The sequence below is a fragment of the Brachyhypopomus gauderio genome, chromosome 1 (genome assembly GCF_052324685.1).
Source record: "Brachyhypopomus gauderio isolate BG-103 chromosome 1, BGAUD_0.2, whole genome shotgun sequence".
NCBI classification, from domain to species: Eukaryota; Metazoa; Chordata; class Actinopteri; order Gymnotiformes; family Hypopomidae; genus Brachyhypopomus; species Brachyhypopomus gauderio.
Window position 1 is genome coordinate 6,262,787 of NC_135211.1, and position 25,448 is coordinate 6,288,234.

General features: G+C 41.3%; 1 protein-coding gene across 1 annotated transcript; it reads left to right on the forward strand.

The window, feature by feature from the left end:
* The first annotated feature begins 591 nt into the window (after nucleotides 1–591).
* On the forward strand, nucleotides 592–23,773 carry pth2rb (parathyroid hormone 2 receptor b). The gene is made up of 13 exons (XM_077021030.1): nucleotides 592–853; nucleotides 1,677–1,776; nucleotides 7,966–8,076; nucleotides 8,275–8,387; nucleotides 9,149–9,246; nucleotides 10,057–10,240; nucleotides 10,861–11,014; nucleotides 13,912–13,972; nucleotides 14,085–14,151; nucleotides 16,840–16,934; nucleotides 19,930–20,068; nucleotides 20,839–20,880; nucleotides 21,969–23,773. Exons 1-13 carry the CDS (start codon nucleotides 743–745, stop codon nucleotides 22,587–22,589), a joined length of 1,896 nt encoding a protein of 631 aa, XP_076877145.1. The 5' UTR covers nucleotides 592–742; the 3' UTR covers nucleotides 22,590–23,773.
* Nucleotides 23,774–25,448: the final 1,675 nt, after the last annotated feature.

The window sequence follows — 25,448 nt, forward strand, 5'->3', positions numbered from 1 at the left end:
TCTGATTAAAAGTGGCTTGGCAATAGTGTTTCCATACAAATTCCGTACACAAGCAGTTCCCTCGAGTCGCAATGTTCGTGGACTCCCGTGAGGAACACTTGTTGAATGACTCCAAAAACGGAGTCGCGTGCGGCACTATGTCTGCACACGTTTCCTCATTAACTGTCCTAAAGTGGTTTTATGCCTAAATAAGAATCCCACCGAGCTGAAATGGTTCCCTCTTAATGTTTGTTTAACACTCGGCTTCATTAATAGTTCAAGCGACAGAAGTTCATCAGCTGTGCGGTTTCAGCACCACGGACAGCGCATCTCCAAAACCCACAAGACCTGCACGTGGATACGCTGCTAAGGCTCAAGCGGGAGTTTTATGTCTCTGTGTAGAAGCGTTTAAAATGCAGTATATGAAACAAAGTTTGAATTCCGTGCATAAGACCGTTGTTTTGTTCATCGCTGTTGAAATCGCGTATTCCGTGACGCTTCTTTCCGAGTGCAAGGCACACCCCCGATGAGGAGGGTCGCTCGTGGTCACTCGGTGTCATTCGCAGCCTCGTGCTTGTGCGAGTGAGAACTCGAAACAGCCTAAAGAAAAGGAACACGCTTTTGTGCATCGCAAACAAATTCGCGGTTTGTTCTTGAACATTTGTAAGTTTTGAATATTGCAATGTCTGCTTAGGTTCAATTTCATAGGATGCCGTGTAGCACTTTTTTCTTTCAAATTACCATTTGAGCAAAACGAGATTTCATGGGAATCGTTCTGTATCACAGACCATATTGGTTATTTTGGGAATTCAGCATGGCGCCAGCACTGTGGATTTGCGTTGAAGTTTTGTTTTGGAGTTCAGTAATCGCGCAGGTGAGTACATTTCTATTTCTTGTTCTACGACAGATTCTGGCCTTTAAGGGTAACAAGTTGGTATACTAGTTCTTACAACTATGACAAAACTACTGAGTATAGACAGGGTTTCATTTCAGTATCATTTTCGTATTGTTGCAAATGAAGCTGTGAAGTGACAATTTTCTTCAAAACGCAGCAATCGTTTTAGTTCAGGGTAGCATACAATGATTTAATTAATGTTAATCCTTCCTCGGCGCTTTGTGCCATTCATTCAACCTAAGTGTGTTCTAGGGAGTCTGAAAAGAACAACACATTGCGAGTGCCGCTTTAATGACAAGAGTTCTTATAAGAGAAAGACGCAAGTAATAAGGCGACTTTTATAGAAAGTCAAACGTCACGTGTGTTCTAAAAGGCGCTATTACCCGCCAGGAACTATTCTAAGAGATTCTAACGAACTGTTGTTTCTATGTTAGAAAAAAAAAAGAATTTGTCGTCGCGAGGTGCGACTTCGTTGCGCAAACGCAATGCGTAAAAGTAGCCTGGACTGCACCCATTCAAGTCAAAACAGCCTTTCGCATCGACTGGCTCCAGTACGAGTTTTTGGAGGTCCTGTTAGGCATTCGGGGCTTCTGATGGACTTCTTCAACAAACAGCTACTGATTACAGAGCCATAAAAAGTGTATGATCTGATAAAGAAAAATTAATTAATTTTGGCTCTGATTTGGCCATATATGATCACCAAAGCATGTCCTCCAGAAATTCCACTATTTGTTTTGGTTTGATCTGCGTTTTTCATTGTGCGTGATTCGGTCAATCAGCACCTGTTGTGTACCCTTGGCAGGTGGACACAGAGGCAGGACTCACAGCACAGGAACAAGTTCTCCTTCTGTACGACATCAAACTCCAGTGTCTCCAGAACATCTCTGAGCATGACCGCGCAGGTAGCCACGCCCACTCACTCTTGTTTCACGTGCCGATATACCGAAGCACGTGCAGCTCAGACACGGTTTGTTTATCGACGGTCCAAAGCAGGCCTGTGCCTTCACCGCGGCTGTAATCCAGCTCTGGCCCTGGCCTTATCTTCACTTGGAACAATCAACAAGTGTTTACACTTCCAGCTGGGCAGCCTGAAGTCACAGCAGTGTGATCTCTGTGAATGAGGAACAGTGGTAGGAGGAGGGCTGTGGTGGGCTATTACAGTACGCTATCAGCATACTGCTGGCTTCCATCTGTTCTCATCAGTTGCTCTGTCTGGGAGGGATCACACACTCACACACACTCACACACACACACACACACACACACACACACACACACACACACACACACACACACACACACACACACACACACACACACACAGAGGGTGGATATGTGATCAGCAGTGATCAAGGACCTGGGGCAACACACATCACTGCCCCCTTCTGGCAGAAATATGTGAGAGGCATGGATGGATTGCACCAAGCTGTGATGCTCCTTTTCCGTTTCCTCGTGCATAAATCGAACCCAAAACAGAAAACAGACTCTATAATGTCCACTGCTCTGTCTGGACCATCTGAAAGTCCCTTTGGCAGCGTCTATGTAATGGTGCCTCCCTGTGAAGAAAGCAGTGAGTGTTTCACATGTTCTGGTCCAGCCCTGGAACCCATGGCACAGGTCATCAAGGCCCATCAGAGCAGATACCGGTACAGTTCTTCCAACTTCATCCCCTGAGATGAGCCGTCATGCGGTAAACCTCCTCTCCGGTTGTTTTGTTGGGTATTGGTTTGGAAAATGAAGAGTTCTCTCAAATACGGTCCCCATCTATGAATGGAACATTTGCCAGAAGCTGAGCCTGCCCACTGACATCTGTTGATTCAGAAAATTTCCCAGTAGATCAGATGGTTTTCCCTCACAGCCACATATTTCGGTATCTGCAGACATCATTGATCCACCTTCCAGTTGTACACTCTGACAACAGAACCTTTGTGAGTTTTTTCCACAGACAATTGTGGTGCATGCTGGTAATATCACTGTGTCAGCACTGATGCCTCCAGCGTCTAGGCCTTAGATAACATCTCAGCCACCAGCATCTGGGCCTTCGATAACATCTCAACCACCAGCGTCTAGACCTTAGATAACATCTCAACCACCAGCGTCTAGGCCTTAGATAACATCTCAGCCACCAGACCTACAGTGCTCTCCCGGCCACTTCCTCACACTGCAGCACCACTTACTCTCGTAAGCTGTATCGACGTTTCAAACATATTTTCGGACTCTGAGAAGACGCTAATTAAACGCGCCTCCCCCTTGCAGGCCTGTGATGGGTGATTTATTTTCAAGTGTCTTTCGCGTTCAGAGCCATTGGCTTGGTTTGATGATTTCATACAGCACACCAGCCACACAAGGACGGGACATGATGGATTCCTGGTGAAGGTGAATCCATATGACGAGCAATCGCCATCGCGTTGTCCTTTTCTTCTCTGATGGCGTCTACGACCCCCCCGCGGCTGAGCTACCACTGCGTGATGAGAGTGACGGCTCACGTTCAGAGTTATCTGATTCTGGAGACTTTCCTCTACAAAAAAATACAATCCATGCTGTTTTGGGCTTCATGCATCACTCTTGTATTGCATTGAGAAATAATGAAAAAAACACTGCAGCAGGCTGCTTATGTAGTAAATGTGCGCTGACGTCAGCACTGCTGTTATAGTATTGGGGAAAGGGTCATGTGAAGTGAATATTGGGCTCTATGAGTGTTTCTCCTGCATTTTAATGAAAATTTTTTTACTATAATTTGTTTTATTTTCATTCATCACATTAGGTCAGAAAAGTCAGAATGAAGGCAGACTCTGTAATGTGTGTAATGTCTTCTGTGCCAAGGCCTTCACTTGTAAGGGTCTTTCAGCACCAAATTTCAATCAGGTTCAATAGTTCAGGGGAAACTGCATATATGTGTGTTTGACCCTGGACAAAAGAAGTTCATTTGCTTGGAAGTAAGAGGGCACAGCAGATGAATTAACTCACAATAGATCTCACAAAAGAACCAGCCTAAAAAAGATGCAAGGATGGGCTACAGCGTCTCAGAGTGATTACCACACGTTCGTTTTCCTTCATCCACTACACCTCAGTTCAGATGCATAAGTTATCAGAATTGAGTTTAAAAAGAGAAAGAAAAAAACAAGAGATTGTTGTATACTTAGAGCTTTGTTATGTAGGCCTACAGCAGTTTGTTTCGGCTGCCGTTCTTAAGGTGCTCTATAAATAAAGTTGAGTTGAGTTGAGTTGATTTGAGCAAGAATCTTCAAGTCATATAAATCTCAAATTTGAATAGAATAGATTTAGAAATGCATTTCATTGGTGATAGTATTTTCATATAATCAACAATCCATTTCAATTAAATTATTTGAATCATCAATATTTCAAAGCACTAATCTGATTATTATCAGACTGTGCAAAATCACATTCAGAAATCTTTCAACAACATTTTCTTCAAATTGTTGCACCTGTGCATAAGTTGACCTTGATCCAAATTGTTGTCATGATTTTTAAATGCACAAATTATTCTTCAAAGTAACACATGCCAGTAACATTTGTTTTGAAAGTCTCCTTTCTAAGAACAGGCTGAGAGTATCAGACATAAGCTGTGTTATCAGATTAAGCGAAGGCTTCAGAGGCCTTGCTTCCTCTTACAGGTCTGCTCATTAAGTTGTTTCAGAACATCTGTCTCATGCTACCGGTCGATGAGGGATAAGTGCCAAGACGTCATAAGGTCTCTTTCTCTTTCCAGCAGTTTACAGGGCTGATCAATTCTTGAGAAAGTGCCAATGATTTGTGTAAAGAAACACAAAAGCCTTCAAATCGATGGAGCCGAACCTGCAACGAGGACCTTTTCGTCAGAACTAATTCAAACTTAAGAGGAAATTATTTTGCTAAACCGTGTTGACCATCTCCACTGCTGAGTGACTGGGCCAGTCATTTAGAAGGTACGTGCCATCAAAAAAGAAAGAAAGAAAAAAATGTGTTATTGCTAACGTAATAAAATGAATTAAAATTCCCCAAAATGACGGCTAAATCAAAATTTGCGCCTTTGCCCTCACACCATTGCCGATACTATGACATCACCCCTTGGTCAGCGAATGACTATGTAAACAGCCTGCCAGAGTCTTAAAAAAATAAAATAAAATTTTTTACTTCTCAATGCATTACAAGAGTGTTGAATGAAGCCCAAAACAGCATGGATCGTATTTTTTTGTAGAAGAAAGTCTCCAGAATCAGATAACTCTGAACGTGAGCCGTCACTCTCATCACGCAGTGGTAGCTCAGCCGCGGGGGGGGGCACATAGACACCATCAGAGAAGAAAGGAAGGAAAGGACAGTGCGATAGCGGCTGCTCGTCGTATGGATTCACCTTCACCAGGAATCCATCATGTCCCGTCCCCGTGTGGCTGGTGTGCTGTATGAAATCATCAAACCAAGCCAATGGCTCTGAGTAAACTTGCAAGGGTTCAACTGACAGACTGTATAACTGGGAGGTGAATCGATGAATGATGTCTGCAGATATTGAAAGATGAGGTGTTAGGGGGTGGGGGGGGGAATCTGATCTACTGGGAAATTTTTCTTACAAGTCATTGAATCAACATGTGTCAGAGGGCACGCTCAGCTCTCGGCAAATTCGTAGGTGACGACCATATCAGAGAGAATTTTTCATTTTCCAAACCAATACCCCACAATACAACCAACAAAGATTTATCATATGACAGGTGATCTCGAGCAGTGGGGATGAAGTTGGAAGAACTGTATCTGTATCTTCACCGATGGTCCTTGCCAGTAGAGGACAGATTTAGTTGCACAGAAAAGTCATCCAGGTCTGGGTTAAAATAATCTGTCATCTGTGGTGGGGCACAGATTGTACAAAACCAAATACTCAGTAATACTACAGCAATTAGTATAGAACCTACAAAAAAAACTATAAAAAGAAAATGATCTTATAAGTACAAGAATAAAGAATAACTGCACCATAACTGGTTAATCCAGTTACTGTATTAAATGAAAATAGGGATTTAATTGCTTTATTATAGAAGTTATGATAAGCAACTTGCTGTGGATTGAATGGAAGGCAGATGATGAGATCTCAAATATAGATATCTCAAACTGAGATAATTCAGAGATAATTTAACATAATTGCCCATTGTACCATGGAGAAACTCTTTTAATCATCTTTATCATATGCGATAGGACATGCGATATGTCCAGAGCAAGTCTAACTGGTGCATTTGTATCATGAATCCGCTGTGATATCTGGCACAGTTTGTTCGGGTTGAAAAGGCACACGTGGTTGTCTTACTGGAACATGTATTGGGCTGCGGGTCCCAGCAACAAGGTTATGATGACATGTGCTTTCATTCTGGGGACACCTGTGTACCTCATTGGTATCACTACCGAAAGTTAAAATTGCATTTCAGGTATGATCAAGCTTGTGATTGGGTCGGAAAACACTCTGACTCAAAACCTTCTCTTAACGGGTTACTTTCATTGTCAATACAAATATTAATCAATGAGAAAAGATTATTTTGAAATTCAGAAAATTCTTGTACACAGTAAGAAAAAGGTTTAAGTCTAGAACAAGTGATGTTTTTTGGCCGTGGTGAGAAGATTTACGTTATAGATAGGAGCAACCTGTTCAGACTGACCTTGTGTGCAGGGGTGTTGACATGGGCCTGGTCAAATCTGAAGCAGAAATCAGAATTCGCACCGCGGATAGAGCACACGGAGTAGTAATAGGCGTGATAATACACATAACAGTAGTCCGAGGAAAACACTGCAGGTCAGAGAAGATAACGGATAATATCCAAATCTGAAAGGCAAGAGTTTGAGAAACTAAAGAAACATAGCGGATGAAGGGCTTGGTGTGGCAGGCATTTGATATGTACTCCAAATAGTAATTCACAGTGGGTTCACCGCGATGTTGTCGACCGCAGTTATCTGAGACACTTTTTGAATTGTTTGACACTTGCCTTTTTTGCTTTGTGTGCATGTGTGGTGTGTTTATTACACTATATCTTCTCTCTCTTCTCCAATAAATCTGTCAGTCTGTTTTGACACAGGTACTTTTAAGAGATGCACTGTATCAGCTCTGCATTTCCAATGCAAAGTATGACCATGGCATATTTCTCTAATATGAATAGGAAACACTTTTGAGTATTATCCACTTATCCACTTATCTTACAAAGGACTGACAAATCTCGCCACTCTTTGCAAATTTCCAAACAGCGTCTTTATTGAAATATTGACCAATCTGAAAAGCCACTTGTAAATCCATCAGCAACAGGGACAAGACATACACAGACAACTACTGATGTTTATACGGCTGGTTACACGCTGGTCAAACACTGACGGTCAGTCTGACGGTCAGTGTTTGCATGCGGAGATACAAAAGCAAGCATGTCCTCCTTTTGTTCATACACAGTACGGGGCTCTGCGAAAAAAATATCACAACGCCGTCTAGAAAGGCGGCGGTCTGGAGGAGCAGCGGTTCTGAAGTCATGTGTGGTGCGGCTTCTGTGTAGATGATCCACACCCTGGTCCAGACGGCGCCCCCCAGTGCTGCATTGCAGGCCTACAATGAGCGTGAACAATAACGGAACACATTTCTTCATCTGCAGCAAAGCTAAAAATCACATTGTAATATTCAGCGAGCGGGAACACGCTCCATTTAACTGAGACACTGTCTTTTATATTTATCAAAACCAGTGCCATGTACAACAGCTTTGTTCTCTCTGTATTATAGACTGGCGATGCCATGTTATATCCTGATCATGTGATAATAAACATGTATAAAAACAATGACCTAATGTGTGATGACCCACTGAGTGAGTCATGAAATTAACGGACGGGATTTCAGACTAATGGGCACTCAGCCATTTCTTGCTCTTATTTTATAGATAGAGTTAGGGGGCGGGGTTAGGGTTAGGCACCCTGACAACATCAGAAAGGTTTAATTGCATTAGCTGCTCACATCTACACAGCCTACACACACAGCATTTTTGCATGTTCTGTGTGTTAATTTAATCTTTGAAACATGAATATGAAATTCATAATTCATGTTTGTATGTGTGTGTGTGCGCGCGCGCGGGTGTGTGCGTGCGTAGATGAAACGTGTGGGCCCGTATGGGATGGACTTGTCTGCTGGCCTCAGGGCTCTTTAGGGACCGTCACCAAAGTGCAGTGCCCAAGCTATATCTATGACTTCAATCACAAAGGTACAACTTTCATATTCTAACATTCCTCCTACAAAACCATTGTTACTGACTCATATCCATGCATAATAATATTTCATTAAAGCTTTAGTACCACATTCTACATTTACACCTACATTTGACCAATACAATAAAACCACACTTGAAATGATTACTGTGTTAATGCTGCTAATATCTGAAGTGTTGACATGTGCTTGCCAGGCTACGCTTACCGCAAGTGCGATGTGAACGGGTCCTGGGTCTTGGTTGAGAACAGAACCTGGGTGAATTACTCAGAGTGTCTGCGGTTTCTGACACCAGGCAAGACGGGCAAGGTGAGGACCACTGGGAAGACCTGCACAGCAGACAAAATATGTTCAACTGCTAGACATGGACTTTCACTTCTGACACGTCTGACACTTCGGACACTTCGGACACAACCTCTACCATAGCAATAAAAATCACGGAAACCATGGTTTAGTCAGAATGGATATTTATCACTAAATCACACACAAGTAGCTGTTATGTAATTGCATCTCTCAGTCATGTTTTAGTTTATGACCATATAGTGTGCAGTATGCAGTTTGTAAATTTGTAGCTGTCAGGATGAATAATACCTTTGTGGAGTGATGTGGTTAGACGGTGCAGCAGACCTGTTCTCCATCAGGGGGTGCTAGTGAGCAGCTCAAGCATGGAGCCAAGCAAGACAGATTGGAAAGTTTCGGATAATGTTTTCTAACCAGCAAATGTGCCAGTCCTCCTTGGTGACAAATAACACACACACACACACACACACACACACACACACACACACACACACACACACACACACACACACACACACACTTTGTCCATCTGATATTTTCTAAGCAAAGTTTTGGAAAAACACAGCAATCACACTTTTCCAATCACTGTATTTTCACATACAAAATGAACCTGTAAGATATGCACAATCAACACAAAATGAATCCTTATGTTAACAGTTTGTAAATATTCTAATTTCTCTCTTTCTCTCCCTCTCTCTCTCTCTCTCTCTCTCTCTCTCTCTCTCTCTCTCTCTCTCTCTCTCTCTCTCTCGCTCTCTGATTGCTTCCAGAGGGTCTTTTTTGAGAGACTTCACATCATGTACACAGTTGGCTATGCCGTGTCCTTCAGTTCCTTACTGGTGGCTATTTTTATCATTGGTTATTTCAGGTACTACGTCATTAACTCACTGCATCACTATGATGCCAGTACTGACCACATCACTGCTAGACCAGTACTGACCACATCACTGCCAGACCAGTACTGACCACATCACTGCTAGACCAGTACTGACCACATCACTGCTAGACCAATACTGACCACATCACTTCTAGACCAATACTGACTACATCACTGCTAGACCAGTACTGACTACATCACTGCTAAACCAATACTGACCACATCACTGGCACACCAGTACTGACCACATCACTGCCAGACCAGTACTGACCACATCACTGCTAGACCAGTACTGACCACATCACTGCTACACCAGTACTGACCACATCACTGCTAGACCAGTACTGACTACATCACTGCTAGACCAATACTGACCACATCACTGCTAGACCAGTACTGACTGCATCCCAGACCAGACATTTTTTACCTTTGTCTCTGTCTGACCAGTACTGACCAAGTCTCTGCAGGGCTTGTACTGACCATGTCACTGCCAGACCAGTTTGGATTGGTGTTATAATCCATGATGGTGTAATCAACAGTGCTGTAATCCAGTTTACTGTAGTCCGTTGTGCTGTAATCCAGCTGCTGTTCCACTATCTGCTCTGGGTACTAATGGAAAGCTGCACTCGTTCAACAGTGCATGCCAAACACATCTGTTAAGGGAATTTAAGACCTAGTTGTTGTCTCTCATTTTGTGTGCCTGAAATAAAACCCAATGTGATTAAAATGACATTTAAGCAACATGCACCAGTGTCAGACACCCGAGGGTCCTGAACACCTGGCTGGTTCTCCGTCCTGCAGACGCCTGCACTGCACCAGGAACTACATCCACATGCACCTGTTCGTGTCATTCATGCTACGGGCAGTCAGCATCTTCGTCAAGGACCACGTCGTCCACGGCAACAGTGGATCGCAGCAGTACGATGCAGTCCTCATGGACGGCATCAGCACTGTGGCCATCGACCTGCCGGACAGCACTCAGTATGTGAGTGGAAAGCACAGACTCTTTAAAATATGCTTGATGTATTTTAATCTCCAGGCTGGGTGTAAGCTCTGTAGGGTGGATGTAACTCTTCTGGGTGTAAATTCTACTCTGAGTGGAACTTCTTCAGGGTGGTAAATATCATCTGTGTGTAAACCATGCAGAGTGGTTAATCTGTAGTCTGGATGTAAACCTAGAAGCGCGGCTAATCTCCAGAGTGGAGAAGTGTGAATACAAGAACTGCCATCTTGAAATATGATATTTTTGAAAAGCAGGGTTCCAGTGAAGTAAATGAAGACAACACCAGTCTGATTGGCAAACGTAACCATTTGTGACCATTGGGATGTGTTCAACATGTCTCAATTAGCTCAGTAAGATTCTTGGAAAGTGCATTGAGTTTCAGAGTGACAGAAAGAGACATTTTAAGATACAAATTAAATATAGGACATTTATTTTAACATGCATATTTTATTGTTAACCTAGTTGAATAATTTCTATTGATGTGACATAATAGGAAGAACCCTTCTTATTGGTAGATGATACCTATGTCAGCAATGTGGATTGGTTGAAATTGTTTGAATTGTGAATTGGTTGAATTGATTGGTTGTGTTTCCTTTGAGCAGGTCGGGTGTAAGATCACAGTGTTGCTCTTTATCTACTTTCTGGCCACCAACTACTACTGGATCCTGGTGGAGGGTCTTTACCTTCACAGCCTCATCTTCATGACCTTCTTCTCCGACTCCAAGTACCTCCGGGGCTTCACCTTTATAGGATGGGGTAAGTGTGTGTGTGTGTGTGTGTGTGTGTGTGTGTGTGTGTGTGTGTGTGTGTGTGTGTGTGTGTGTGTGTGTGTTTGAGTGGTTGTAATATCATCTAAGACCCTGTCGTGTTTGCTTCCATTATTCACATTTATCTTCACCATTAAAGTCTGGGGTATCTCAGCAGGCTTTGAGGGTGCTTCTGTTGACATCAGAAGTCCTTCAAAGGACGTGTGTAAATCAAGCCTCTCTCAGCTGTGGACGATTTGCTGGACACAAGTCCTCAGTGCCACGACCCCCAATCACACAGGGCTAGTTACTGCCGCTAAGCACCGTGTCATTAGCGTGCTGTCATTAAACAAGCAGGTTTGCTGCATTTGTTAGGCTTCTGTCTGGAGTCACAGATCAGAGGCTGTTTTCTGATGATGGCCAGTAAAAAGGAGGATAGAGGACACATCAAAGGAGGACAGAGGACACATTAACGGAGCACAGAGGACACATAAAAGGGGAACAGAGGACACATTATTGTACTGCAACATGGCTCACTGTAAAAGGAATAGAACTGAATAAGTTTTTACTCTCTCTACATCTTTCTGCCACCCTCTCACTCCCTCTCTCTTTCTCTCTCTCTCTCTCTCTCTCTCACACACACACACACACACACACACACATTTGTGTTTATTATCATTGTATGGACTTTCCATTGATACAATGATTACTATAGCTAATTAATGCGATTAATGACACAGCTACATTTAACCGTAACATCGGTAACCAAAAGTAAATAATTTGATTCTTTTATTTTGTCAAATGAAAATACCAATTTTTCTGAACACACATGCACACACATACTCAGACAAACAGTGGACATACTCAACTCAGTTAAAGATATCAGACCAGAAGTAAATTTCTACTCTGCAGCAGAATTTCCACTGGGCTGCGTTTTGCTGTTCATTTCCTGTGTCTTCCCTTGTTCTGATCTCCTTCGCATGTCTGTGGTATTAATAATAAAAGCTTTCATTATTTGAGCAGCATGACGGTACGAGTCAAAACCCTTTCACACTCCCTGATAAGCATCCCCTCCCATGCCTCCTCATGTCTGACTCTCCCAAATGCTTCACTGCTTTGTTTTCATTTGGGCCACCTGTATTAGACACCGTTTCTGCTTGATGCATGGTGTTCCTGAAAGAGGTGGAACAGCTCTGAAGTGCTAATGCTCAGAGAAGAGCGTGGACTGAATTCTGTAGAGAATTCTTTAGAACACTACAGAGAATTCTTTAGAACACTCTGTATTGAATTCTTTAGAACACTACAGAGAATTCTTTAGAACAGAGAATTCTTTAGAACACTGTAGAGAATTCTTTAGAATACTACAGAAAATTCTTTAGAACACTGTATTAAATTCTTTAGAACACTCTGTATTAAATTCTTTAGAACACTCTGTATTGAATTCTTTAGAACACTGTAGAAAATTCTTTAGAACACTGTAGAGAATTCTTTAGAACACTATAGAGAATTCTTTCAAACACTGTAGAGAATTCTTTAGAACACTACAGATAATTCTTTAGAACACTGTAGAAAATTCTTTAGAACACTACAGAGAATTCTTTAGGACACTATAGAGAATTCTTTAGAACACTCTGTAGAGAATTCTTTAGAACACTGAAGAGAATGCTTTAGAAACCTACAGAGAATTCTTTAGAACACTGTAGAGGATTGTGCAGAGAATTCTTTAGAACATTCTTTACAAATATCTTCATTAGCTCACACTCTGAATGGCAATGTACAAGCACAAGGGCAACAAGTGTACTAATAGTGAAGAGCATAATTTTGGAAAGCAGCAGAGACAGTGTGTACTAGAGACACATTTTGTAATGAGAGCAGTGAACTGACAACTGAGGGGATAATGAACCGAATGAGCAGATTTATGATGGCAGGTACTATATTAACACAGTTTTAGCCAGAAGGATGAGCAGGAGAATTCACTGTTAGATCAGATACAACCTATATGTGCTGTCTGCTTACTTAGAAAGCCATTTTGAATGTACCGTGTCATATAAGCTGTGATTACACAGTACATATTAAAATGTGTTAATATTACAAGTGAAACAATGTCATCATGACAGGCTTCTTGTTTTTGTGCTACTGTGTCTTTAATATTTATGTTATACCGGTGGTGTCATGGAGCGATTAGGAGGCGTACAGAAGTGCTAAGTGGAGTGAGATTTATTGAGGGCAAATACATAAGCAGCCTCATTATATCAGTCCAGGGTCACATCAGTAGGGCAATCAGACATAGAAACAAAACCTACACACAGAGAATTTGCTGACATGCTAAACAAAGCACAAACGGAATACCAAACTTTACCATCAACACAGGCACAAACACAAACACCAGGGCTGCATACAAATGAAAGACCAGCCAACACATAAGACCAAACGCCAAGTTTACATACGCAGGAACTCGAGGAGCCTAAACCAGGGACACATTAAATCAATTACAAGGGGCGGGGTTACAAAACACCAGGTGGGGAAAAGTAGAATGAAAACAGAAGCACGTGGAGCATGACAACAGAGACTTGACTGACAGATGGGGGCGGAGCCAGACGACATCATCTTTAGTCATCCAGAGGTTTCATATTTGGGATTTCAGCATCACCTTTATGGTCTTCAAGAAATTGCCCATGTTTGCCAACATGAGAGTTTTTTTTTTTTTGAGTACTGCCCAAAGTTTGGAGTGTAGTAGGAGTAACTGGCTCTCAATCTAGCACTCAGTAAAGAGCTTAAAAGTCCTTACAGTAACCAGGGTCTGCCATGCCAACATTAACCAGGGTCAACCATATGTACAATAACCAGGGCTATGTTACACAGGTATGTGCGTATTTGAGGAGTTCCAGTCTGTGTATTTACCTACAGGTGTTCCTGCCCTCTTTGTATCTGCATGGGCCATTGTTAGAGCAACGCTGGCAGACGCACGGTGAGTATATCTTCTTTATACATGCACACACACACAAATAAACATACACACACACACACACACACACTCACAAACACACTGACACTGTCTCATTAGCTTCTCTTATGTTCAGGTGTTGGGAGTTGAGTGCAGGTCCTATTAAGTGGATATACCAGGTGCCCATTCTCACTGCTATTGGAGTAAGTAATGCTCTGATTGGTTTATGAGCCCGCTGCTATCAAGTAATGCTCCGATTGGTTTATGAGCCCGCTGCTACCAAGTAATGCTCTGATTGGGTTATGAGCCTGCTGCTATCAAGTAATGCTCTGATTGGTTTATTTGCAGCTGTTGGACTAAATAATGGTGCGGAATTTTTTTCCCATTTGTATTTGCTGTTAGAGAAGATCCTACAGGTGATTATCACACAGCTGCTAAACGCAGGTGTGTTCTGAAGACCGTTGTACTCAAACAGCCATAGTGTCTTGATCACTTCTGCCTGCCTGAAAGACATCACTTCCAACAGGTTGTCACGGTAACGAAGGGCCAGAGACATGAAAGCCTTTGATGGCAGATCAAAGCATTCCAGAAGAAACAAAGTTTATGTTATGTTCTGGTGCTTAGTTTAGCTTAGCAAAATGATTCGGAATTAAGAGGCTTAGTAGCTGTCAGGTGTTGCTAATCAAATGTTCTTGATTAATTGATTGAGCGGCGAATGTGAGCACTTCTATAAAAGCAGACGGTCTGCTGGCCTGGAGCATTCAGGTGTGTGTTAGCGCGATGCCGAGCAATTGTTGATGCCCGTAATTCTGGGAAGAGTAATGGGGCCCTTTCCAAACAATCTGAAGTCCGTCATTCAACAGCGAGAGCGTTTATTCACAAGTGGAAAACATTCAAGACGGTCGCCGATATTTCTAAGAGTCGACGCCCCAGCAAATTCACCCCAAGGTCAGACCATGTAATGCTCAGAGAAATTGCAAAAAAAAAAAAAACAAGAGCTACATAGCAAACAACATTTAGCTTATATTCCAATATAACTGCCAGCAAGTCCTAGAAGAATGTTGATGTGCCCCAAATATAGCTGTTTTTAAATCCATGCTAATAAATATGGCAAGTAATAAGCTGTACTATTTAATTTCTTAATTTTCATTGTTGTTCTGAAATGTTTTCTGTAAAGTAAGTTGAACTGCTACAGTCTACGAGAAATGTGATCTAAGTAAACTTGCCTTGTGTTTATGTGATCAGCCTCTCCCCTACAGTTTGTCATGGAAATAAAAGCAACGCACTTAAAAACACACAGTAATTCTTTTAAAGCATTGGTGCTGCAAAAGCCATTCAAAACACCAAGTCAACCATGCTGGAATTGTTTTTTTTTTCTAGAGCATTGTTTTGAAACTACAAACCGGATTCCAAAAAATTTGGGACAATAAACATATTGTGAATAAAAACTGAATGCAATGATGTGGAGATGGCAAATGTCAGTATTTTATTCATAATAGAACATGGATGACAGATCAAAAGTTTAATCTGAGTAAATGTAACATTTTAAAGGAAAAATATGTTGATTCAAAATTTCACAGTGTCAACAAATCCCAAAAAAGTTGTAATAAGTGGCTGTAAAAAGGAAATTGAGCATATAACGAAGAGCTGGAAGACCAATTAACACTAATTAGGTAAATTGACAACATGATTGGGTATAAAAAAGAGCTTCTCAGAGTGTCAGTGTCTCTCTGAAGCCAAGATGGTAAGATGATTTGCAAGATGGTAAGAACAATTCCAACATTGTTGTGCAGAAAGATACCCAGTTACCAGTGTAACATAGCAAAGACTTTTAAGTTATCATCATCAACCGTGCATAACATCATCAAAAGATTCAGAGAATCTGGAACAATCGTTGTGCATAAGGGTCAAGGCCCTAAAACTCTACTGGATGCTTGTGATCTCCGGACCCTTAAACGTCACTGCACCTCAAACAGGAATGACTCTGTCAAGGAAATAACAGAATGGGCTCAGGAATACTTCCTGAAAGCATTGTCAGTGAACACAATCCACCGTGCCATCTGACGTCTGTTGAGTGTTGTAAGAAGAAGGGGTGATGCCACACAGTGGTAAAAATGGCCTTGGCCCAACTTTTTTGGGATTTGTTGACGTCATGAAATTTTGAAATAACAAAATTTCCCCTTAAAACGACACATTCTCTCAGTTTAAACTTTTGATCTGTGATTTGTGTTCTATTCTGAATAAAATATTAGATGGTGGCACCGCCACATCACTGCATTCAGTTTTTATTCACAATTAGTTTAGTGTCCCAACTTTTTGGAATCCGGTTTGTAGTTTTGGCAGAACTTGGTCTCAGCCTTCAGTTTACAGGACTCTGGTTTACAGGACTCTGGTTTACAGGACTCTGGTTGTGAAGACACTGAAGATCTGCCTCAGGTGTTTGAGAAAGGGGTTGTAGCTTTGCAGCAGGGGTAGATCTCCAGTGGCTGGATAAATTGGGGCCCTAATTATTTTACTGTAAATTAGCAACCCTGTGTCTTTGAAGTTAAAATTTAAAAAAGTGTCTGAATTGTGAAATCTGTGAACTGTGTTCAAACTGTGTTCTGGTTTCAAAAGTGTCATGATTTTTCACCAATAATGAATCCATTGACCAAGTGTCACACAAGCAACAAAACTTTACCCAATTAGTTAAGAAATGTAGGCTCATTTTATTCAGATAATTTCATTACACATTTATATGTTGTGTTCTGTAAGTGAACTGTGAATTTTTTACGAGAGGATTTTTTACATTAACGTTTTGGTCTCAAATATTTAATATTATATTACTTAACATTACCTGTTTAGTGTTTACCCTTATGATTGGTGTTTAACATGACTTGTTTTCATTTCAGCTCAACTTTATTCTGTTTGTTAATATTGTTCGAGTTCTGGCGACAAAGATCCGAGAAACTAATGCTGGAAGATACGACACTCGCAAGCAGTACAGGTATTTCAGAATATTTTACACCATAATTGCTTCCATTAGGAATACATATATGAATATACTATCTGCAAAAAACTACAATTTCAATTATCAAAAAAGTTCTATAATACTACCTGTAAATCACTTAAATACATCCAGGCATGCTTTATTTTGGTGGGTCTGTCTTGGTACCTAATGTAGAGAGAGAGAGAGAGAGAGAGAGAGAGAAATAAGGAGGAAGGGAGGAAAGAGAGGAAGAGTCTGAGGCAGCTGAGAGAGATGACTCAATCCTCCACTTGTGCAGAGTTCATTAAACATTTCTCTTGCTTGGTCTGAACCAGCCTGTGTATCATCACACATTGGATCCTGGTGATACACGGGGTATTTTCCACTCAGACAAGTGCTCTGGCCTTCTTAGGCTGCTTCTGCTCTAAAAGGAGCCCCTTTACGTTTTGAGATCAACTGCACCAGGAACTTCTCCCTAATCTGTCGCAGTACCGTTTTATGAATTAGCCTGACTGGCTCTTCATATGTTTGCGATGTTTGGTAATAATGTCTGAGCTGCTGATATCATCTAAAACTCTAAATTAGTATTTTTTTTATGTTGTTTCAGTCTTTCACATAGTGTAAGGCTGGCAGAGAGGCAGGATTTTAAGAATGAAGGGACGTACAGATACGGGATCCCCTCTGCAGTTCCTCTTACGCCTGCTCTGCCTCAAGATGAGCGGGCACATGGCGCTCGCCTATCTCTGTTACAGTCTGTTTAAAGTCTCTATGCATTGTGGATTTATGCACACCTCTGTTATAAACACTTATAATGGAATTATTTGTGACCATTCTGCTTAAATGAGTCTGACCATGAAATGCTAAATGCATGTATGTTGAAAGTGCATTTCATGTCAGTGCAAATTTTAAGAAGTACTTAAAACTGAGATTCTTGAATTGAAAGATGAAATATGATTTGAATATCAAAAAGTGGTTATCGTTAGGAATTAGTATTTCGCTACTTGAATATTAATGACTTCATTATATTGCTGAGTGAAAGGAGATAGACGGTTCAGAGGAAGAGGCTCAGTACTAACCCCTGGAGAACTCCAGGGGGTAACGGACGATGGTGATAATATTATTTCAGTTGATTCAAACCAGTAATATCTACACAGAGCGGATCTGTGAGATGACTGTGACTAACAGCCTTGCAAAACGCGCTTTAGCGAGGTTCAGCTAAAGGAAAATAGAAAATCAACCAAAAACCACTTTAGTCACACATGCTGCACATTCCAATGATCGATTCAACAACATCTGGACCTCATGACCATGTCATATATATATATATATATATATATATATATATATATATATATATATATATATATATATATATATATATCAGTGGGGAACCGTCAGGGCCCTCTACGCCCTCTCAGAGGGCCTAAAATATTCTTAAAGCATTATATATATAATTATCCAATTTTATTTTATCTACTTACAGTTTGACATTCGACATCTAAACAATTACAAAAATATAAGCAAATAAAATATTCACCCGTGTCTATTCAATCTGTGTTGGAAGGTGAGGGGTTGAGTGGAAGCCTGTGAGCCTGTGTCTCCCCCTATCAGGACTGTGATGCCCGCTGTTCGTTTACAGAGGGCCTGGCAGTTATAATTCAGCGCAATACCAGTTTCAAATGACAGCAAAATTGACCAATCATATCTTCTCTCTTAGTGGGCGGGCTTAACTGTATGATAATTTCCGCCCGCTGTGGCGACGCTAGCTGTCGTTAGCACCATCGCTAGCTAGTTTCGATTCATCCCTTTGACGTCCTCGTGCGCGTTGTTTACATATTCCGCTTCCGAGAACCACGGAGCTGTGAACCTTATTTTGTTTGGAAACTTATTTTGCTTAAGATGTTATCTAGTACAGATATTATTGTTTATTGCGTTTTTAAAGCTGTACTGTCGAGAGTAAACCCCAAACGACTGAGAGTAAACCCCACACATGAATACATGAAGCAGGTTAACAGACAAATGACAGACGCTGAATGAGAACACAACTGCTTACAAAGACTGACAACCAGGAAGACAGAACACAGAGCTTAACAGGGCCGGAGTGGACCCCTTTTTCTGCCCGGGAGTTTCATGCCCAAATCCGGCCCAAAATAATTTTTTCCTCCCAATTGGCCCAAACTAGAGATTGATATGAGCCGGCCCATCGGGAATCCTCCCGAATCTCCCGATTAGCCACTCTGGGGCTTAAATAGCAAGGCTGATGAACAATCTCAGAACACATGAGGCTAATCCAGGCTGGGGAAACAAGAGCGTAACCTAAACCATGAAGAGAAACCAACACAACAAGCATGTAGGCTTTGGGAACCACCATGCTTGGGAGGGGAGATCATGACACATACTGTATATATACACAAATGCATACATCTTTGATATTTGCCTGCTTCTAACTCTGGCCCATATGTCATGTAAATGTATCATATTTGTCAATTGTGATTTTCACTTCATTCAAAATTTGCCCTCCACAATTTACCCATCTGTGCACTTAACACACACACTGGTGATTACTAGGGGGCTGTGGATCACACATGCTCAGAGCGGTGGGCAGCCCTAGCCCAGCACTCTAGGAGCAGTTGGGGTTAGATGCCTTGCTCAAGGGCACCTCAATCATGACCTCAGGGCTGGGAATTGAACCCACGACCCTCCGGTCACAAGACCAGTTCCCTACCACCAGACCATGACTGTCATTTCAAAGATCTTAATTTCATTAAAAGTAATTTAATTGCTGATTCCTTTACAACCAACATGGATGAACTGGTATAAGAATGACTGTAGTTGACAAATATTATTATTGGACAGAGAGAGAGACAGACTTCACTCTTTCATGTGTATGTCATTTAAGGCAAAGCTAGTGACTGGGGTAGTGCTAGCTCACTATCTACTTTTAAAATAGAATGTACTTGTGTCTCTCTCTCTCTCTCTCTCTCTCTCTCTCTCTCTCTCTCTCTCTCTCTAGGAAGCTGGCTAAGTCCACACTGGTGTTGGTGCTGGTGTTTGGGGTGCATTATGTTGTGTTTGTCGGGCTGCCACACACCTTCACTGGACTGGGCTGGGAGCTGCGCATGTACTGTGAGCTCTTCTTCAACTCTTTTCAGGTAAACACACACACAAACACACACACACACAGCATAGCATAATTGCCTTGATTCATTGATTGATTGATGCGTGTTATGGTTTAAAAAGCAATATTATACAGCTCAAGAATTTATAGGCATTAATAAGGTACATGTTACACACTTTAAAGCAATTAGTGGGCTGATGGATCAAAGCGAAGGAAGAAGGTGATGTTGCTTCTGCCGCTTTACTTCAGGCAGCATTCAGGCCATTTTGGTTGCCATAAAGCTAATGAGTTAGAGGTGTGTGTGTGTGTGTGGTCACTATCCAGCTAATGAGGTGTGTGTGTGTGTGTGTGTGTGTGTGTGTGTGTGTGTGTGTGTGTGTGTGTGTGTGGTGACCATCCAGCTAATGAGTTAAAGGTATGTGTGTGGTTTCCAAAGCAGTTCTGAACTCTTAACAGCATTTACAATGGTAAACTAAACTTTAGCAATTTATAAATATCCTCCCTCTGTACTTTCACACACACACATGCACGCAAGCACGCACACACGCATGCGCGCACACACACACACACACACACACGCACACACACACACACACACACACACACACACACACACACATTTTGTCTTACAATACATTAGTTCAGTTTAGGAAGGGTCATACTTTGTAGTCTGTGTGTAGGGACTGCATGAGTGACACTGTGTGTGTGTGTGTGTGTGTGTGTGTGTGTGTGTGTGTGTGTGTGTGTGTGTGTGTGTATTCTGTTGTACAGAACCACTCTTGATATATTTCTGCATTGTTTCAGGGCTTTTTCGTGTCCATCATCTACTGCTTCTGCAACGGAGAGGTGAGTGAGGTCTTTGTTTGTGTGTGCTCCTTCTCTACATGAATACAAATTCAAATGTTCAATTCTTTTTGTTCGAGAGAGTAACACAGAATTGCCGCTTACCGTCAAAAACGAGCATTGTTGACTCGTTAACAGTTCAGGTGGAGAACATGGTTTTGAATCAGAACCACCTCGAGACGGACCCTCATGTACACATACTTCAATTGGAATAAAGATGTATTTTTCTGTCTACTTTAATCTGTCTATGTTTAGGCACAAATGAGGCTCCAGTTAAAATTCATATAATAATTAGCCTCCAATTAAAATTCAAGTCATAATTGCACGTATCAACTTGCCTTGGAGAGAAGCAAACAGCACAAACAACTTTTAATTCTCACTTAGTGGCTATAGCAGCTCTTAGTTCCGGTACTGATGTTGTAATAGTGATATTTTTTATATTGCTATAGTGATATGGTTTTATTTATTGATATTGCTATAGTGATATGATTTGTTCATTGATATTGTAAGTGATATGGCTATGTTTACTGATGTTATAGTGATGTTTTTATCGGGATATAGTTTTATTTATTGATATTGTTAAAGTGATATGGTTTTGTTTATTGTTACTGTTACAGTGAAATGTCATTCTTATAGTGATTGTTATAGTGATGTTCACTGATGTTTTTTGTCGCGATATGGTTTTATTCCCTGATTTAGTTAGGGTGTTTTTGTTCACTGATCTCTCAAACTGGCTTTTCAGCTGTTTATTTGTGACATTTAGGACATACTGGTAAAATTATGAACAAACACAGCATCTGAAATACAAACTGACTTCATGACAAGTATGAGAGAACATATGAAAATGATTTTGCATGAGGCCCAGAGTATTAAATTTGATTTGAACTGAAGCTGTGGACTACTGAAAGAGTTTACAATAAATCAACATAAAACTACATCACAGAGCTCACAGCATTGCCTTAGGTTTTAAACACCAATAGGTACAAAAGGTATTAAGACTTGACATTTCTGATTGGATGAAATTTGAAATAAATGTCCAAAATGAGAAGAAATGGGTGTCAGATCTGTTGTCTGCCTCCCGTCTCCTGCAGGTTCAGACAGAGATGCGTAAGACATGGCAGCAGTTGCCACTGGTGCTGGACTGGAAGGGTCCAGTGCTGTTGGCCAACTACCGCTACGGTTCCGTGCTGACCAACCTGAACAGCAGTGGCAGTGTACATAGCCAGGTCCCTGCCGGCACCCGTCCCCAGATCCTGGGCCCCTGTGCCCGGCCGGTCCGTTTGGCTGACCGAACCAGCACCATACCAGCCTCTCTCCCGGAGGTCCACGTGCCCCTGCCTGGCTACGTCGTCAGCAGCTCGGACGGCGAAAGCCTTCCGCCGTCCATCCCTGCAGAGGGCGAGTCCACGTGTGCATCTGAGGTCGGGGGCGGAGCCGTCGGGGGCGGAGCCATCGGGGGCGGAGCCATCGATGACGTCGCGCCCACGGGAGGAGCCGGACCCGCCGATCCCGCCGCCTTTCGAAAAGCCGATCCCATCTCGGGAGGCGTGGCCGAGTGTGACACGGCCGACACGGCGTTCGCGAAGAGTCAGAGGCTTGTCGGTGATGTCACCTTCAGAGAGAGCGCCGAGCGCATTGATGACATCATCCTGAAGGATTACGTCGCTGTGAGGTTTAGCAGTTTACGGCAGGAGGAAGAAGAGGAGATATAGACAGAAACATCATGGTCAGCTCCCTCCAAACATATATTTAGGATATTGATTAAATGATCAAACTGTTCATACATTAGTCATGTTTTCCTGAGATGTGTGTTACACTTGATCCATGGAGAGGAAACACAATAGACCCACTGAACTATAACTATATAGTGAAGATATATGTAATATAAATTGTCAAAGTTTTCATAAATTCAGAGACCCTTCTAAAACTTGCACTCTTTCCTGGAAAAAAAAGGTTTACTGCAGAGAATCAAGGTCACGCAATCTCCCTGGTGCTGGAATCCACAGGACCCTGCTGATTTTGGCAACTGGACTCTATTACATCAGAATGCTAAGTAGCCTACTCATAGTGAAGCTGTCATGTCTAGTGACTCCTGTTCACGTTAATTGTCGTCTTAATTACTGTACCAGTAGGTTGTCTGTGACTTTCCATGAGCAAGTTTCAAAAGTGCATTATATAATTCAATGAAATCATTATTTTTGTATGGCTGAACGTGTCTAATGTGAAACCCGCGACCGCTACGTACTAAAGTATCGCACTTGTATGGAAGCTGATTGATCTCTTTTGTGATCTGTACATCCACCATCAGTCTACATTCCCAATAATAATTCTACATTATGAGCTCCATGGCCTACATACTAGATAATGGTCATTTTCAAAATAAAGTTTGTGTAGTATTTAGAATCTTAACATTAACATGAAGCATTTGGCCCAGTGGCCAGACCAGTGTTCTGTACCAGTTCCTCTTCTAAAGGCCCATGTGGGCTGCTCTAGCGAATCCCCTCATACTAAAAGATGATTATCACGCCCACATGATTCAGCCGGTACAGTGGATTTGGGTATGTGGACATAATGCTGTGGGGTTACAGGCCTACTCAGAACAGCAATGTATACAAGATTACAATTAAACAGAAAGCGTACAAACAAAAGAGTTCATTCAAGAGTCAGATGTGTGCTGTGACTGATCTAATACCCGACCTAAAATAATATTCTAAGAACATGTACAGTAGATTGCTGGACAGACAGGGAACACCGTGTTATGTGAAGTTTTCTAAAAATATTACTTTTTCTAATCCAGTGTCCCATGTTTAAAGATCTTTCTCTGACCTATTTCCTGTGTTGAAAGTAAAGATCTTTTTTCTGACCTTTTCCCTGTCATTAAAGGAATCTCATAGACTGTGATTTCCCCTCTGGTACTGGCCACACTTCCTTACCACAGTTAATAATGAGAGTCTCATTATGTAATCTCAGTAGGACAGCACTTTCGCAAAATACTCAAAAAAAAAAACCTAAAATAGTTCAAATAGAAACACGCTGTCCCAATAATTTGATAGGTCATTATAAATGATTATGAACTTTTTGAAAACATAATCCATGTTTTCATGAATATATGTCACAACAAACTGGTCTAATGTAGCTTTCATTATACTGGCATTAATCCACCACCATGTTATCTCCCAAACTGCACTCTAAATACTTTCCTGGTGCCGATTTTCGCTTCAAGAAACAATTACAGTCTCGTTCAATAACATGACAAGTGAGAAGAGACTGACTGACACTAGGTCAGTGCTGTGACTGGCATCCCGAAAGGCTCTGAGCAGTAGTCAGTGTCAGAGAAAAAAAGAATTGGTTATCGTATGGTTGTTAAGCTTCAAAGCTGTTCACTTTTACAAAACATGTCAGAAAATTATAATTGCACACTGAAGGAGGCGCAGACATAGAGAGAGAGATTGCAGAAGCTCATCACAGAATGTCATTTTTGCACAGATGATAAGGAAAATACAATTTTGTTTTATCTTTTCATTTTTTGCTATAATAAAGACATTTCTATGCGTTGTTTACTGACTGATGAAAGCGGAACATTCAAGAACCTGAATTCATTGTTGCTTCACAAATTAAAACAGATGGACCATAGTGTACTTGTTACTTTGAATGTGAATCTGTTTTTAGAAATTTTCTATCACAAAAAGGCCATTTTTTTACATTAAGTATATATTACGTATTCATAAAAAAGTCTCTTCTGTGTCTAGCTGTTGTCTAGCACCATGGAGGGGATCCAGTTTCCTTGGAATCACTTTTTCACACTGTACATAATTAAGTTATGAATAGAGAAATTCTGATAATGTTTGGGTTTAGCATGCAGAAATATATATTTGTATTTTTAGCAGGAAGCGAAAACATTGACCAGTGAAATGTACAGTGTTCACTACATGCAAGTTTGTGTTTATGAGGTAGTGTTCAGAACTTACACACCTGAGTTTATAATGAGGTAGTGTTCAGTACATGCAAATCTGCACTTATAATGTGGTGGCGTTCAGTTACATGCATATCTGTATTTATAATTAGGTACAGTATTCAAAACATGCACGTCTGAGTTCATAATGAGGTTGTTTTCAGTACATGCACATGTATATTTATAATGAGGTAGCGCTCATCATCAAGGCAAAGATTGAACAAGAAAACAGGATCTAAGTGTATCCTATTAAAAAAAGGTATGAACACACTTAAATGTTTTTTTTTGTTTATTCAGACATATAAAGGCCTTACAAATATGACCACGTGTATAAAGTTAGAGTTCAGTATTTAAATGGTGTTTAATCCCTTCACTAGTGTGTCTGTGTAATTAGTTATTGTTCAGTTTTTAAATAGTATTATATACAGTCACTAGTGTCTGTGTAATCAGTCAGGGTTCAGTATCTAAACTGTTTAATCCCTTCACTAGCGTGTTTATGTAATCTGTGGGACATGGGTGGTGCATTGAATTAGTGCATCACTCCAGCCACTCTCTTTCTCCACCTTCCTCCCTCTCCATCTCTCGTTTGCCTCTCCATCTCTCATTTCTTCCTGTCTCT